This window comes from Macaca thibetana, chromosome 8 (genome assembly GCF_024542745.1).
Source record: "Macaca thibetana thibetana isolate TM-01 chromosome 8, ASM2454274v1, whole genome shotgun sequence".
In the NCBI taxonomy this organism is placed as follows: Eukaryota; Metazoa; Chordata; class Mammalia; order Primates; family Cercopithecidae; genus Macaca; species Macaca thibetana.
Genome location: NC_065585.1, coordinates 10477953 through 10496016, shown reverse-complemented (window position 1 = coordinate 10496016; position 18064 = coordinate 10477953). Strand labels below are relative to the sequence as shown.

The 18064-nt window shown below is 45.3% G+C and overlaps 1 protein-coding gene across 5 annotated transcripts in view; it reads right to left on the bottom strand.

Moving 5' to 3' along the window:
• ZFAT (zinc finger and AT-hook domain containing) overlaps window positions 1-18064 on the bottom strand; it is a 235157-nt gene that overhangs the window by 177270 nt on the left and 39823 nt on the right. For all 5 annotated transcript variants that reach the window (XR_007728259.1, XM_050801563.1, XM_050801566.1 and 2 more), the window contains exon 2: window positions 8160-8336. Coding sequence is in view for 4 of the 5 variants with exons in the window: in XM_050801563.1 (XP_050657520.1) it covers window positions 8160-8336 (177 nt within the window). In the remaining variant the exon portion in view is untranslated. The remainder of the gene's footprint in view (window positions 1-8159; window positions 8337-18064) is intronic.

Below are 18064 nucleotides of genomic sequence, written 5' to 3'. Positions count from 1 at the left end.
GATATTCCATGTTCATGGATTGGAAGGTTTAAAATTGTTAAGATGGCAGTAGTCTCTAAATGGATCTTGATATGGCTTGGCTCTGTGTCCCCACCCAAATCTCACCTCGAATTATAATCCCCATAATCTGGACATGTCAAGGGTGGGACCAGGTGGAGGTAATTGGATCACAGGGGCAGTTTCCCCATGCTGTTCTCATGATAGTGAGTTCTCATAAGATCTAATAGGTTTATAAGTGTCTGGCATTTCCCCTTGTTTGCACTCACCCTGTCCTGCTGCCCTGTAAAGAAGGTGCCTGCTTCTCCTTTGCCTTCCACCATGATCTTAAGTTTCCTGAGGCCTCCTCAGCAATGAGGAACTATGAGTCAATTAAACCGCTTTTTTCTTTTCTTTTTCTTTTTCTTTTTGAGACAGAGTCTTGCTCTGTCACCCAGGCTGGAATGCAGTGGTGCCATCTCAGCTCACTGCAACCTCCGCTTCCCAGGTTGAAGCAATTCTTCAGCTGCCTTGGCCTCCCGAGAAGCTGGAACTCCAGGCACGCACCACCACACCCGGCTAATTTTTTTTTTTTTTTTTAGCAGAGACAGGGTGTCATCATACTGGCCAGGCTGGTCTCGAACTCCTGACCTCACGATCCGCCCACCTCAGCTTCCCAAAGTGCTGGGATTACAAGCATAAGCCACTACGCCCAGCCTAAACCTCTTTTCTTTATAAAATACTCGGGTATTTCTTCATAGCAGTGTGAGAATAAACTAATACAGATCTAATGCAATCTCAAACAAGCTGATCCTAAAATTCATGTCGAATTGCAAAAGACCTTGAAAAGTCAAAACAATCTTGATAAAGAAGAACAAAGTTGGAAGATTCAAACTTCCCCATTTCAAAACTTACTACAAAGTTACAGCCATCTAAACAGTATAGTACTGACATTAGAAGAGACATATTGATCAATGAAATAGAATTCAGAGAACAGAAATTAAACTCATATATTTGCACTCAATTGATTTTTGACAAGGGTGCCAAAACCTCTCAATGTGAAAAGAATAGTCTTGTCAACAAATGATGTTGGGACAACTGGATAGCCACATGCAAAAGAACAAATTTGGAACCCTACCTCACATCATATGCAAAAATTAATTTAAAATGGATCAAAGATTTAAATGCTTAATATCATTTATATATATATAAATCATTATATATATTAATCATTTGATGATTTATATATTAATCATTTGATGATTAATAAATTAATCATCAAAAATGCAAACCAAAACCACAATGAAATACCAGTTCACATTCACTGGGATGGGTACAAATCAAAATGTGAAAATTAACAAGTGTTGGCAAGGATGTGGAGAAACTGGATCCTTTATATGTTGTTGACTGAAATGTAAAATGGTGCACCTGCCATTGAAAAAAGTTTGACAGTCCTAGAAAAACTTAAATATACAATTGCCATATGACCCAGTAATCCCACTCCTTGGCATATATCCAAGAGAAATGAAAACAAATATTCATGTGAAAACTTGTAAACAAATGCTGATAGAAGCATTATTCAATAGCCTAAAAGTGAAAACTCAAATGTCTATCAAAACAGGAATGGATAGATAATATGTAGCATATACATACTATGAAATATCACTCAGCCATAAAAAAAAGAATGAAGCACTGATACATGCTACAACATGGATGCATCTTGAATGACTGCTTAATTGGTACAGAGCTATTTTTGGAGTAATGAAAATGTTCTGGAATTAGGTACTTGTAGAAGTTGTACAATCTTGTAAACATAGTAAAACCATTGAATTTTGTATTTTAAAAATTGTTAAAATGGCAAATTTTATTTCATATGAATTTTATCTAAAAATAACAGGTTAAAAAATAGTGAACTGGAAAATGGATCAGAAGTAAATACCCAGAATGCAGCACAAGATAAAAGCAAAGAAAACACAAAAGTTAGGTTAAAGGTATATAAAAGGACTAACAAACATTTAAGTCACAGAAAGATAATGAAGCAGAGGCAATACCAGAAGGCAGAACAGTTTATATTTTTCTAAAATTTATAAAAATAATAAATCTATAGGTTTAAGAAGACCAACCAACATCAATGTAAACATTTATTTAACCCTACCTGGATGCAACACAGTAAAACTTTAGAAAACCAAAACAAAGAGACTAGGGAATAAAAGCACTTAAAGTCAGATTCACAGCTGGCATTCTATCAACAATAAAAGCCAGGATTCAATGAAATAATATTTGCAATGTGCTGAAATGAAAAAAAAAAAAAAAAAGCCAACCTAAAATTCTATCCCCAAGAAAAATATATATTAAAAACAAAGACAATAGGCTCGGCACGGTGGCTCACGCCTGTAATCCCAGCACTTCGGGAGCCCGAGGCAGGCAGACCATTTGATGTCAGGAGTTCAAGACCAGCCTGGCCAACATGGCAAAACCCCGTCTCTACTAAAAATATAAAAATTAGCCGGAAATTGCTTGAACCCAGGAGGTGGAGGTAGCAGTGAGTCAAGATCGCACCACTGCACTCCAGCCTGGGCAAATGAGTGAGACTCTGTCTCAAAATAACAATAATAAAGATACTAATTAGGACCACATCAGATAAGCAATAACCAGGAGAGCTCATGATCAGCAGCTCCATTCAGATTTCTTTACAAAGAAATCTAAAGTGTATTCTATACCAGAAGAAAAAACTCATCCATGGATGGAGATGGAATGGATGGAGATCCAAGGACTGAAGAGCCAAAGAGTCGTAAGTATGTAGCTAACTCTAAATGAACACTTACTGTATAAAATAATCATTGTCATGCATTGTGAGGTTTAAAATGAGTACATACAGATTCTCTAAAGACAAGCGGTAATATTTTCTATACAAAGAGCTCCTACAAATCAATAAAGAGCAAACAAAAACACAGACAACTGATATGAACAGTAATCCACAGATATGTAAATAGCCATTAAACATTAAACATGGTCAACCTTACTAGTGACCAGCAAAATGCAAATTAAAATAATACTCCATTTTTCATTTATCAAATTGGCAAAAACTCTTTACAATAAGATAATATCCTTGGGTTGACGTGGATACGGAAAAACAGAAGATCTTAGATCCTAGTGAGAATATAAATGGATAAAACGTTTCCAGAGAGCATTCTGATAAAACCTAGCAAACTTTTAAATGAGTATACCCTCTACACAAGCAATTCTGCTGGGAATATAGCCAACCTGAATGCACAATGTACAATGATATTCGTGACAACATTTATTGTAACATTATTTATAATAGCACAAAATTAGAGAGAAAACATATGTCATCAAAAAAAGAAAAGAAAGGTTGAGTAAATTATGCATTTTCCATAGAAGTAAATACCATAGAGACAGTAAAAAAAATTAGGGCATACAAATAATACAGTATTGTGTACTTGACATTTGCTAAAAGAGGAGGTCGGGTTTTTGGTGGGTTTTATTTATTTATTTTTTTATTTTTGAAACAGGATCTCACTCTGTCACCCAGGCTGGAGTGCAGTGGTGCAAATCACAGTTCACTGCAGCCTCAACCTCCTGGCTCAGCCTCCCGAGTAGCTGGGACTACAGGCATATGTGCTATATCTGGCAATTTTCTTTCATTTTGTTTTGTTTTGTTTTTGTAGAGACAGAGTCCCATTACGTTGCCCAGGCTGGTCTCAAACTCCTGGGCTCAAGTGATCCTCCTCCCTCAACCTCTCAAAATGCTAGGATTACAGGAGTAAGCCATCACACACAGCCAAAAAAGAACAGATCTTCTCACAATACATACACACACATAAAAAAGTTAACTACATGGGGTAATAGATACATGAGTTAAGTTGGCTGTGACTTCACAATGTATACGTATATCAAAATACCACGTATACACCATAAATACATACACTTTTTGTTTGTCAATTATACCTCAATAAAACTAAAAAAAGAAATTAGGAGACATGTCGGAATTAAAATGAAGAAATACCCAATATATACTGCTGACATTTTTTGAAGACTGTAGAACATATATTATGATCCCATTTTTGTTTCTTATAAATAACAAAGCAATAACAGTGTATTTATGTTTACATATAAAGAGAAAAAGGTCTGGAAGCACACTTGTTAGCACCATTATTTCTAGAACTTGGAAGGCAGTTAGAAAAACATGCTTTCCCCATATTATATTGCTTTAATTTTCTTTTACAGCAAGATTTCAGGGTCAGGCATGGGGGCTCATGCCTGTAATCTCAGTACTTTGAGAGGCTGAGGCAAGTGGATCACCTGAAGTCAGGAGTTCGAGACCAGCCTGGCCAATGTGGCAAACCCATCTCTACTAAAAATACCAAAATTAGCTGGGTGTGGTGATGGGCACCTGTAATCCCAGCTACTTGGGAGGTCGAGGCAGGAAAATCACTTGAACCCGGGAGGCGGAGGTTACAGTGAGCCAAGATCGCACCATTGCACTCCAGCCTGGGTGACAAGAGCAAAACTCCAACTCAGGAAAAAAAAAAAAAAAAAAAAATTACTCTTATAACTGGGAAGAAAAAAAAGTAAAAGGAAAAGTGTAATTGCTTTGATGGGTTTACCCCCATAGTATATTCGCCCAAGAGAAGCACCAAAGTCCACCTGGAGGAGTTAAGGGAAGTTTTACAAGTGTGGGTTCATCTGCAACACCACAGAGGGAAAAAGGAGCCGGAGGCCTAGAGGACCTCCAGCTGTTCGGCTGTAGAAGGAGCCTGCAGCGCCAAGAGAAGGGCCCCACCAGTGAACCCATGCTGCCAACAGCACTCCATAGAAGTCAGGGGTCTTATGCTAGTCGGAAGGGTCCCCAGGTCAAATGAGTTTGGGGAGCCCTGCTTTGGGTGGGGAAAGTCACTGAAGTTTCTTGAGTGAAGGGTGACAGCTGGGACAGGGAAGGGCAGCAAGGCCCAAGACAAGAAAGCAAGGACAACAAAAGATAATCCATTCACTGGATACACAGGGAAGGGGCTATACCCTGTGTCAGTGCCCATGCCAGGACCAGAGGCTAAGAGCTGAACAGCCCAAATCCCTTCTTTGGGACATTTCCCAACAAGCAAGAGAAACACAGAGACAAAGGAAATCACACCCAGGTGAGAGAGAACTAAAACAAGTCTAGTTGTGGGGTACTGGGAACCCAGAGAAAAGTCCTGCAGCCCCACCTGGGGCCAGAGAAGTGTTCCTCAGGGTGACTCCAAGCTGAGTGAGTCCCAGCCACATGCACAAGTGAACCAGCAAGAACACCTATAAGGGGCTTCCCAGGCAGGGATGGCATTTGCATTCAGTTGCTCCTCTGCTAGCAGCCGGGGGCCCATGGCTGTAGATCAGTGATGAGAGGGAGGAGAGGGGCATGGGGGATGGTTGAGAGGGAGGAGAGGGGCATGGGGGATGGTTGAGAGGGAGGAGAGGGGCATGGGGGATGGTTGAGAGGGAGGAGAGGGGCATGGGGGATGGTTGAGAGGGAGGAGAGGGGCATGGGGGATGGTTGAGAGGGAGGAGAGGGGCATGGGGGATGGTTGAGAGGGAGGAGAGGGGCATGGGGGATGGTTGAGAGGGAGGAGGGGGCATGGGGGATGGTTGAGAGGGAGGAGAGGGGCATGGGGGATGGTTGAGAGGGAGGAGAGGGGCATGGGGGATGGTTGAGAGGGAGGAGACGGGCATGGGGGATGGTTGAGAGGGAGGAGAGGGGCATGGGGGATGGTTGAGAGGGAGGAGAGGGGCATGAGGGATGGTTGAGAGGGAGGAGAGGGGCATGGGGGATGGTTGAGAGGGAGGAAAGGGGCATGGGGGATGGTTGAGAGGGAGGTGAACCTCCGGGAAGGGGCAGGAGCTCAGGGCCAGCTCCTACAAGAATGGCACTGTCTCTCACTAACACTGGTTAGGTGTGGAAGGGTGGAAGTCGGAAAATGCACCTTACAACACCGACACTCATAATTCTATGTGAATTCTGCTTTTTTCAGCATTTATTCATTTCCTATTTATAAAAGAAATGAAAGGTGGGGCATGGTGGCTCATGCCTGTAATCCCAGCATTCTGGGAGGCCTAGGTGGGTGGATTGCTTGAATCTAGGAGTTTGAGGCCAGCCTGAGCAACATGGTGAAACCCTGTCTCTATAAAAAATACAAAAATTAGCTGGGTATGGTGGCAGGCGCCTGTAGTCCCAGCTACTCAGGTGGCTGAGGTGAGAGGAACGCTTGAGCCCAAAAGGCAGAGGTAGCAGTGAGCCAAGATCACGCCACTGCATTCAAGCCTGGGCAACAGAGTGTCACACCACTGCATTCAAGCCTGGGCAACAGAGTGAGACTCAGTCTCAAAAAGAAAATGAAAAAATTAAAAATTAAAATTTCTCTCTTATTCACATCTCATTTAGAAAGAAGAGAATCTTAATAAGCAAAGAACTAAAAGCTTTGCAAGACCCAATCCAGAAGTTCTTTCCACGTTGATCCACATGGCTTCTATCTGCCATATGAATTGGACAAGAGACATTATCCATTTTTCTAAGTCCAACATTCAACCCCAGAGGCAGGTACACAGTTCTTGACTAAAGCCCTCTCTGTGAAGCTGTACTCTTTGGAAAGCAAGGCACTGACTGCTAGCAGGGAAGTGGGCCATGGAGAGTGCGGGTGTCACAAAGCTTCTGGCCAGGGGTCAGGTCTCACACAGGCTGGGTGGGCAGAGGGAGGGCGCTGAACTGCAAGGCCCCGGGCACCAAGCAGGTTCGGACACTCAGTGCCCCATGCAAACTTTCCTCCTCTACCCCAAAGCAAAGGGTCTCAAGCATGTGCTACTGGTTGAGACGCAATTCCATATAACTTTCCTCCTCACTCCTGCTTCCTCTAAATGGGGAGAGGACAGGTCCACTCACAAGGCCTGTGAGGGGCTGAGCACGCCATGGACACACACGCTATTAGCTGAAGGTGATGACAGAAGTAACAAATACTAACTGCTGCTCCTTATTCACCCACCACTAGCTGCATTTTTTCGTTTTTCACTTTATGCCACTAACAGTAACTTTCAGAACTTCCTAACTTTCCAAAAACTTAATCTTCTGTCAGGCATGTTTCTCTGAGAACCCTGGGAATGACCAGAGGGACTTATTAACCAAAACATTTTTTGTCTGGAATCTCTCCTTGTTAATGGTGTCTGACAGATGATCAATAGCCAGCCTATTTAGAAATGCCAGTCTGAATATTCCCAGGAAAGAGCCACTGGATTATTAGTGTGGCTGATGAACCCTGCAATGGGACACTGACTGCTATGTATTGGGCTTCTGCACAGGTGCCCAGCTGCTGTCCTTTATCTCAGGGTTTTGTGAGGATCTTTGCAGCAGTTCCTCATGTGCTATATGTTTTTTTTTTTTTTGTCTGTGGGGACCTAATTACAGTGCCTGGATGGTTTCTCTGATCCATGCACCTGCTGCATCTGATAACCCACTCAGTGATAGATGTCTGGACACTACAGACAAGATGCATCTCACTTTGCACATTGACTATGAACCCAAAGGATTCAGGATTCAGTGCAAATCAAAGCTTTGCAATTTGAATCCTTGTTCCAGGTTTACAGGAAGAATTGGAAAATGTTGTAAGATTATACAGACTTATTTATTAATCATGTATGTTAGAACAACAGCTTCCCTTTATCATGTTCTGTGTGCCACGTATCATCTTAGGTCCTGTACGTGTATTCTTTAACTTCATCCTCACAGACCCTCTTGTAACCAGCATATTTCTCTTCATTTGTCAAGAGAAGCAAAGTGAGGCTTTGAGAAGTAACATCATTGGCTTCAGGTAATGCGGCCAGTAGGTGCTAGGGCTGGGTTAAACCCACACTTGTCTGACAACGAGCTCATGTCTTTCACACTGTTGAACACTGCCAATTCCTTTCATTTATTCATTCATTCATTCATTCATTCATTCGCCAACCAGACACTGGAGGACACCTACAGGGGGCCAGGTATGGGATTTCAAAGACACAATCTTATTTGAGCGTATCTACAATTGGACACTTTTTGTGACTTCTGGTTTGGAAATGTGGATTGTCTAGGCTTCTGCTATGCCCAAGGAGCAAATCAACATCAACAGGTGTGTCAGAAGGTATCCTGCCCCGCCCTCCAGTCCCCTTACCATCTCCGGTTTTGCTTGAGCTGGGGGGTTCAGGTGTACTCAGAGGCCTCAGGGGAATAATAATCTCATCAACATTAACCCCTTCCTCCATGTGCTTCTCGGAAACGTGGGAGAGGAGTTCCGACTGATTTGGTGAGAAAAGGTTACAACATTTACACATAAAGATGGCCGTGTTTTCTGTAAGGAAAAAAAAAGGAAAATATGTTATTTCATCTCCACATAAACAATTATTACTTCCAATTGCCAAAGAAAATACCAAAAGCTGCCCTTCTGAGCCATCACCAGCCTCTACCAGATTGTGTCCCTCTGGCAGTCACCTCCACGGCAGGCCACTCACTTTCATCTTCAGGGAATTCCAGGGGCCAGAAAGTTCTTTATTCAGTATCTCAACCCTCAGTCCTTCTGGATAGTATCTAATACAAACCTCCTCGCTACCCAAATCTACTCATCAGCCCAGATTCTGGGATAAGTACAGCCAAGTAAAAAACAAATATGCAACTTGAAAAACTAAATCCTACCCCTCAAATGAATGAACTGCACACTGATGGCAATTAAGGAGTCTTGCTAGACTCTCTCAAATTAGATGCAAGGAAAAACTGACCACAATAGCATTTCTCAAGAGGCAAGCACCTTTCAATCAAACGATGGGAAGCTGTTGCCTCTTTAAAGCCACTGAATTCCTATTTAAAGCATTCTCATTATTCAAAAAATGTACCAATAGTTCATTATGTTCATCTCATTATGATAAGACAGGGAGACATAATGAGGGAAATAAAACACTCACTTTTTAGACTGATAAAATAAAGATATATAACAAAACATTAAATTCAGGATACAATAACAATTAAAAGCCAGATCTTTGTAGTATTAGACTGAAAGGAAGTGGCTTTGTCCACTGAAAAGGACAACGGCTCTGGAGCCAAAAGGCCCAGGTTAAATTCCCAACTCATCCCTAAATGCTAGAAAGCTGCGGACCTCAGAGAAGCAGTCATCTGTCAGTTGCTGGAATCCATAGGAACTTTGGGGATAGAACATGCCTATTCAGCAGCAAGAACCCAGCGGGCACTCAGAAAGCACAACACTGACTCGGCGCAACTCTGCACCCATGGTGTGTCCTCGTCCAGCATCTGGACAGCTGGCAAGCCACACCCGGCTCCCCTCAGAATCCCCCTCACCAGCCTCCTGGGGATTCTCAACGCTGCCTGGAAGTCACATGCAACTTCTACGCCATTTACTGCCTAGCGATGCTGGACAAATACATGGCAATCATACGAGCTCTGTGCTCCCTGGTGATGGTGAGCAAGTATCTCATCCTCCTCGCTCCTCACTCTCAACAGCGGACCTTGCTTCATATCTCACTGGAAGCATCCAGAAAACAACTGCCCTTGCCACCCCTTTCAGCCCACCTGCATCTTCAGCTGTCTCCCCACCTTGCTCCTGCTGGCGTGAGGGTGGGCATAATGAGGGAGACACGAGGTGTGCGGGTGAGGGCAGTGGCCCATCCCAGAGCAGAGCTATCACATCTCTGATATTGTCTGGAATTGCTGGTTCATGGAGATACTAAAAGCAGACAAACACTTCAATTATGTGATCATTACTTTCAAATTCTCTAAAGATAGTGCATCCCTGATTGCCTGCACCCAGGAAGATGCTCCCACAGCCCTGCATGGGAAGGTTACTAGACAAAGGGTACATGATGGCTTGTGTGTGCAGAACCCACCCTCTCTGATAATCATTCTCCAGGTCATCAATTCTTCCCTCTGTACTAGATCTTTCCACTGGCCTATAAGCGTACTCTTATTCTCCCATCTCAAAACGAAAACATCGGCCGGGCACGGTGGCTCACAGTGGCCTGTAATCCCAGCACTTTGGGAGTTCGAGCCAGGTGGATCACGAGGTCACGAGTTTGAGACCACCCTGGCTAACACGGTGAAACCCTGTCTCTACTAAAAATACAAAAAATTAGCCGGGCATGGTGGCAGGCGCCTGTAGTCCCAGCTACTCGGGAGGCTGAGGCAGGAGAATGGCATGAACCCGGGAGGCGGAGCTTGCAGTGAGCCGAGATCACGCCACTGCACTCCAGCCTGGGTGACAGAGCGAGACTTCGTCTCAGAAAAAAAAAAAAAAAAAAAAAATCTCCTGATCCCCACTCTCCCACCCCATTTCTCTCCTCTTTACAGTAAAAGTCTCCTACCAGAAATAAGGAGGAAAGGCAATAGGCCAACCCGGCCTTGCTGGTGTGAAGGTGGAGCCCTTGGAAGGCACTGGAGTCCCAGGAGCAAGACCCTCCCTGGATTCACAGAAAGACTTTCTCCGTGAACTAACAGGGAGGTAACGACCTAAGAGAATTCTTTTCTACCAACAACACATGAAATCAAAATTTAACAAAGCAGAACATCGCTTCATCAATGAAAATCTCTCACAGATACTGCCAATCGATATTGTTTTTTCCGGGAAACACTCTATTCCTAAGGAACCCAAAATGCTTCCCAAACAAGAAGAGATTAGAGTAATACATTTTTCTTTATAGGAGGCCACGTTGTTTTCAATGTGCTTCCTGCTACTCCTACAATAACCCAGTGATTTAGGCAGAAAAGGGTTTGCAATCCCTGGTCCACGGCGGAGGAAACTGAGGCTGAAAGAGGAAAAGCAACTTGCTCAAGTCATCATGGGCAAGAGGCAGGGACCAGATTCTCTCCTACCTGCATTTGACACGAGTTACGTTTGGCCACAGCCCATGAGCTGAGTTTCTCCAAGTTATAGCTAAAATACTTAAGACTCTACACCCAGCAACATCTGCAATAAAACTCATTACAGCGAAGAGCATAATCCCCAAAGCACATATCAACTTCAGATGTGTTCGTTTCAGCATTCATTGAGCAGTAACCACAGGTGGGCCCCACCCCAGACACTGCAGACAGAGATGAATCGGGCATGAGGTCCAGGCCCTGCCACAAGAGGAGGCCACCATCTCACTGGAGAGACAGACATGCCACAGAACAATCTCATGTAATGGTTTTTACTGAAATTATTTCCCAATACCCGTAAGTATTCTTGGTTCCTAGGATGCTCTCAGGAAAATGGGACTTCTGTGACATGTAACAGAGCTGAACTTCTGGGGACCACAGGGCTATTACAAGGGGTCTCCTAGTTCAAAGGCACACCAAGCACTGCCTAGAGATTACATAAATAAAACTATTTTGCATTTGTATATGAGAAAGTGTTGGAGACTACCAGAAATAAACTACTGCTTGGCTGTTCCACACCACCTAAGGCCTGAGGACCCTGGGTGGCACCTGGCCTTGGCCATCTGTTATGAATTTGCGTAACAGATGTGTCTGTGTGCTCAGCTCTCTCAAGCAAGGAGACTGGACCTGGAGCTCCCGAGGTAGAGGCAGAGACAAACACGGGAACCTGGAACAACTCTCACACAACAGAAGGCTCCGCCATGTGACGTGGGCCATGAGAGTGGGGCGGATCCCGATCTGGACAGGCTGCCATGGACAGGAGAGGCTTCTCAGCTGAGGGACAACCAGAGCTCAGTGCTGCAGGACAGTGAAACTCCAGGAAGCGTGTGTGGGCAGGAGACATGCAGGCTCAGGGAGGAAATACACGGAGTGCCATGGAGGCAGGAGGAAGGGAAAGGAGTGGATCTGCTGACAACACAGGGACAGAGTTCCCCAGCACAGTCACTGAGCAGGCACTGGCAGCTCCTGAGAGAACCAGGAGTCCACCAGCAGAGCAAAGGCAAGGAGAAACCGTGTCTGAAGGGGCTGGCCCCGAAGGAGAGGCCCCACGTGCCTGAGCTGCGCCAGTTCCCCTGCGTGTCCATACCCTGGACGCAGCATGGCCCCATCACATGGCTCCCCCTAGAATGTGAGGTCACTGGAAACAGCATCTGGCTAGCCTTGGACACCTCAGTACACATGGAGGACAGCAAGTGGCTATGGCGGAATGAGGGAGGGAGAAGGAAGGAGTACATCCACCCAAGACGGGTGGGACTGACACCAAAGAGCCTGTCCGGAGATGAGAGCAGAGATGATGGCCTGAGACACAGGTCTGCAGAGGAGTCAGGCCAAGCAGGTATGAGACCATCACTGACTAGACACGGCCAACAACAGAGACAGGGGAGGCAGATGTGCCCCCAAGGGAGCAAGGACAGGTCTGATGGGCAGGATCAAGTGGTTTGGGCAGGATGTCAGCATGCAGATGCCTACTAGGAGAAGGCAGTGCAAGACAGGGTGGGGTTCAGCTACAGTGGGGCAGAGAAATGGGGTCAGCACCCAAGGAGGAGCATCAAGCCTAAAGATGGAAAGTGTCAAGAAACCAAATCCTTCCAAAGGCCCTGGCTCAGTCCATCCGAGTAGCTATCACAAAATGCCACATTTTGTGGCTTATTAAGAGAATTGTATTTCTCACCGTTCTGGAGGCTGGGAAGTCTGAGATAGAGGCACGGGCAGAATCAATGCCTGGCGAGGGCCACTTCCTGGTTCAAAGCTGGTGCCTTCTTGCTGTGTCGTCACATGGTGGAAAGGGCAAGGTAGCTCTTTGGGGTTTCTTTCATAAAGGCACGAATTCCATTCACAAGGGCCCCACCCTCATGACCTGACCACCTCCCAAAGGCCCCACCTGCTAGGCCATCACATTGGAGGGTAGGTTTTGATCTATGAATTTTAGGGGGAAACAAACATTCAGCTCATAGCAAGCAACAAACAGAAGACCGAGTCCTTAGTGACAGAGAAAGCCCTTAGGGAGAAGGTGGAAGAGAAGAGGGGCTGCTCCTGAAAAACGCAGCAAGGATGGGGAGGGCAGGCACTGGATCCAGCCATGAGGAAGATACTGGTAACCTCAGAAAGTGAGATTTCCCTAACATGGCCACAGAGACGCCCAAGGTGGCTGAGATCAAGGCAGGGATATTCAGAAAGCAGGCACCCTCATCAGGCCTGGGGAAGGTTTGCTCTAACAAAAGGAAGCATCCTTTGGCCGTCTGGGTGACAATGGTCACCGCCAAGCACTGGCTACACTGGACAAATGACTTTTACCAGCTGACAATCTTCCAAGCCTTTGAGTAAAAGGCCAGCATCATATTTAAATTACAAAATAAAAAGAGGTCTGGTCAGCAGGGAGGAGAGTGGGCAGAGAGAGTGTGCAGAGAGCATGTAAAAAGGCCAGTGGGGAGGCAGCTCAGTGTGTCCTAAGCCTCCACATCTCTCTGGCCTGCAAGGCAGCCTCTTTTGGGTCATCTGCCCACAGAGGACTGCTCAGAGTTTTCCCGGGGATCTGGCTTTCGGGACCAGCCCAATGCCCAAGACCGCTTCTCCCTACAAAGCTGCTCTGCAGCAGACACACACGCACAGACATGCATAAGGGTGGTAGAGGCTGCTGCTCTCATGAACCAATACTGCCATGGCAAAGGGGTCCAGAGCCTCAAAGACACTCGCTCATAACTTCTGACCAGTGGTTTTCCTCCTTGAGATCCTGCCTTCGTGATCATCCAAAATGAGAACAGGGATTGTGCACTAAGATACTCAACACACAAGTATTTATAATACCAAGTTCCCAGAAGCGACCGAAGTGCTCAGCAGTGGACAAATCCTGACACTCACAAAACAAATTATGATACAGCCACTGAAAATCGTATTTCAAAGAATACTGAACGGCACAGGGAAACACTCATAATGAACACTAAGTTTTAAAGAATGGAATACTCAGCTATTTGGTATGAATACAATTTTTTTATTAATGGATAGATATTATTTATGAATAGATGGAAGGAAGGAGAGCTGGCCAGGATGAAAGGAAATACACCAAAATTTTCACTGTGAAACTTTTTTAAAAAATAACTTCTGCCTGTAATCCCAGCACTTTGGGAAGGCAAGGTGGGCAGATCACGAGGTGAGGAGTTCGAAACCAGCCTGGCCAAGATGGCAAAACCCCGTCTCTACTAAAAATACAAAAAATTAGCTGGATGTGGTGGCGTGCACCTATAATCCCAGCTACTCGAGAGGCTGAGGCAGGAGAATTGCTTGAACCTGGGAGGTGGAGGATGTAGTGAGCTGAGATCGTGTCACTGTACTCCAGCCTGGGTGACAGAGCAAGACTCTGTCTCAAAATAATAATAATAATAATTAATAATAACATCTGTATTTTCTACAATGAGTCTAAATAACATTTAAAAATCAGAAAGACTGCTAGGCCTTCTAAAAACAAGATGAAGGATAACACAGCAGATCCAACACGGTTCAGGAGGATCCACTCTAAGCTGCTCAGGCAAGGATGGTGTCTTATTCAAGTCCAGGCAAGGAAGACATCTTATTCAAGTCCATGTCCCCAGCCTGGCACATGATAGGTGTTCAACTAATGAGGAAGCTGAGTCGCACACTGCAAATCATAAAGACCATGAGCAGAGGAAAGGGGAAAGCCTTGGCTGAGGTGCCTGGGAAATTACGGGAGAAGGCACTTGAATGGATCTTGAAAGGCAGCCAGACCTGCACAGGAGGTCACGGGAGGGGCTCCCAGACTCCAGAGTGCATCGGGCATGGGCTCTAACCCCGACCCCACCCCACCCCTACGAACACTTCCTCATTCAATGCCCCACCTCTCTGTTGGCCAGCCCATGATCCCCATTCTACAATACAGGATGGAGGGTCAGAGGAGCTGGCCTCCCCTCAGCCAGGGAAGTGCAGCGGCAAGCAGAACCGGGATCTCCCTGACCCAGGCCCAGGGCTCCACAGGGCTACATGGCCTGTGCAGGGTCAGCGCCAGTAAAGAACATATGGCCACACAGAGCCCACGAGACCACAAAAACTCCCCAAGGGAGCAGGGGTCTTGGTCACAGGGCTGGTCCTGACAGCCAGGCTCCCCAGGGGGCGCTCTGTGTTGCTCCTACCATTGCAATCTCAAATTTAAAAGCAGCCTGTTCCAAAAGCCCAGAGCAGAGAGCACGGTGCACCCTTTCCAACAGAACCTATGAGTGCCTCCCAGGCCTCCCACAGGGAGGGCAGCTGCACTCACTGGGGACGTTCATAAAGCCGCATATAAACGGCAAAATGCCAAAGCACACAGAGAGGGCGCGGGGTCAGGCTGCATCCCCCAAATATTAAGAATTGTTAATCCACCAAAATAACAACAAAGGAGGCACTTTTGTTTTCTATAGTGGACTAATATGAAAAAAATATTATCTTGCACCCTGAAATATACTCATAATTATGTTGTCAGCTAATCCTGATGAAGATGCTGTAATTTGGATGCATTTTTAGGTCCAATTACTGTGCACTCAACCTTATGAAAAGAATTCAAAGGGAAAATGACATATTCAGCACAAAGAAAATCACGAAAGTTCAGGGTTTGAGCATTCAATTCCTACTAATTCAATTCCAGGTTTTAGCCAGCTACGCTGTACTATTAAAGTGGAAAATCCTAAAATAACTGTACTAATAAGTCCTCATTTCTGATCTCTGATTTGTAAACATTCCCAGCCAAGAACAGCCAGGTCCTGTCTGCAACCTCTGACCCCCCTGCCTGCTCTGGGACCCTGGGACAAGCAAGGTGTTTTGACCCAACTCCTTCCAGAAGGCAGCTGTGAACTGGAATATGAATTCATAGGCCCCGAGGTGGAGACTGAGTCCCTTGCACTGGGAAGGTTCCTGGATGCAGCAGAAGGTGGCCAGTGCTCTAGCCATGGGCCGCAGACATGATCAGCTGAAGCTGGCCTGCTCTGAGGGACCCCTCCCCAACTTTCAGGCCCTCAAGGAAAGGGGTGATGAGGGTCAGTTGGGCCTTGAGCTGGAGTCACAGATGCTCACAGCCAGCTCACATCCAGCCAGCTCACAGGATGCTCTGGCACCCTGCACACGAGGCAGAGTGTCCTCCTCCGGCTGCTGCTGTCCTCTGTACGTCCACCTGGCGGGAGTCTCAAGGGCAGGATGAGTGGAACAAGACAGGGTTCAGGCATTATGGGGTCCCCCACCAGCCCTTACACCAGCTTTTAATATTTCCATTATTGTTCATTATAAAAGGTACATAGGAGTACATGTTGATGGTAACAGTAAACAAAACAGCAGTCTATAGAATACAGATAACCCCCGAGCATCCCCTCTGAGAGTCAGAGCATCACTGAGCACAGTGTGGTGCCTACATCCTTCCAGACCTTCTGCTGTGCATCATAGACAGAGAGAGATGGACAGGAACAGGGACGAATATCACCTTCATAGCAACAAAACCTTGTACAAACCCTTCCCCATGGGGGTCCCCAGAGCCCTGTGCCCCTCCATACCCCTCTGCCTCCCTTGAGGTCCTGCAGGCTGGGCTTGACACAGAAGGACAGCAGAGGAGATCACTGGTATTGTTGAGGGTCTCAGGGGCCCCAAGTAAAAACTCAAAATACACTACCCAGCAGTGAACAGAGCACCCCTTCCCATTCCCAGCTGGGCTAGTGGCACAGAAGGCCCAGTACAGAGCCAAGACGTTCACCAGCATTCAGCAGTAATGAAGCTATCCCTGCACACTGAAGTGTCACTGGAGGCCCCATGGAGGGTAGTACTAAGGCACCCTTGCCCCTTCTAGCTAGGATTGGTATCAGCAGCAGAGGTCCAGCTGGGAGCCTGAACTCCCACCCCCATCCACTAGTAATGAGGTGCACTTTTCTACAGGCATCAAAGAGACTGAGTGGGGAACCTGAACTTCCACCCCACACTGGCAGTAATAAGGCAGTACCCCCTCGTCCCCACCAGAGCAGTGTCAGATGGAGCCTGCTAAAACCGAAGATTTAAATAAGATCCAGACCTTCGTAACATAATATCGAAAATGCCCAAGATTCGATTAAAAATCATTCCTCATGATTTTCCAAGACCAGGAAAATATCAATTGTAATGAGAAAAAACAATTAACAGACACCAATACTAGGTGGCACAGATGTCAGAATTAACTGATAAGGACTTAAAGTAGCCATCACAAAAATGCCTTCATGATAAAGGACAAGCCTCTCTACAACAAGCAAAAAAACACTGCATCTCAGAAAAGAAATCAGAGATATAAAGAAAACCCAAATGAAAATTTTAGAACAGAAAAATACAGCAACAACAAAACTTTCAATGGATGGGCTCAAAGCAGAATGAAAAGGAGAGAAAAATAACAAAGAAAAGAGATTGAAAAAGAAAAGAACAGAGCCCCCAAGGACCTGTGGGACTATCACAAAAGATTAACATTTGTGACATGAGTCCCAAAAAAAGAAAAAGAGAATAGAACTGGGCAAGTATTCAAAGAAATTACAGCTGAAAACTTCCCAAATTTGACAAAAGATACAAATCCACTAATTCAAGAAGCTGAGCAAACCCCAGACAGGATAAATCCAAAAAAATCCATGCCAAGTACAGCCATAAAAAAGAATGAGTTCGTGTCCTTTGAAGGGACATGGATGAAGCTGGAAACCATCATTATCAGCAAACTAACCACGAACAGAAAACTAAATACCACATGTTCTCACTCATAAGTGGGAGTTGAACAATGAGAACACATGGACACAGGGAGGGGAACATCACACACTGGGGCCTGTTGGGGGCTGGGGGGAAAGGGGAAGGAGAACATTAGGACAAACAGCTAATGCATGCTGGGCTTAAAACATAGATGACAGGTTGACAGGTGCAGCAATCCACCGGGACACATATATACCTACATAACAAACCTTCACGTTCTGCACAAGTATCCAAGAACTTAAAGTAAAATAATTTAAAAAAAGAAATCCATGCCAAGACACATCATAATCAAATCTCTGAAAACTAAAGACAAAATGTAAAAGTAACAAGAAAAAAAGTCTACAGAGGAAAATTATGTGAATGACAGCAGATTTATCATCAGATACAATGGAACCCAGAAGGAAATGGCACAGCATTTTCAAATGTTGAAAG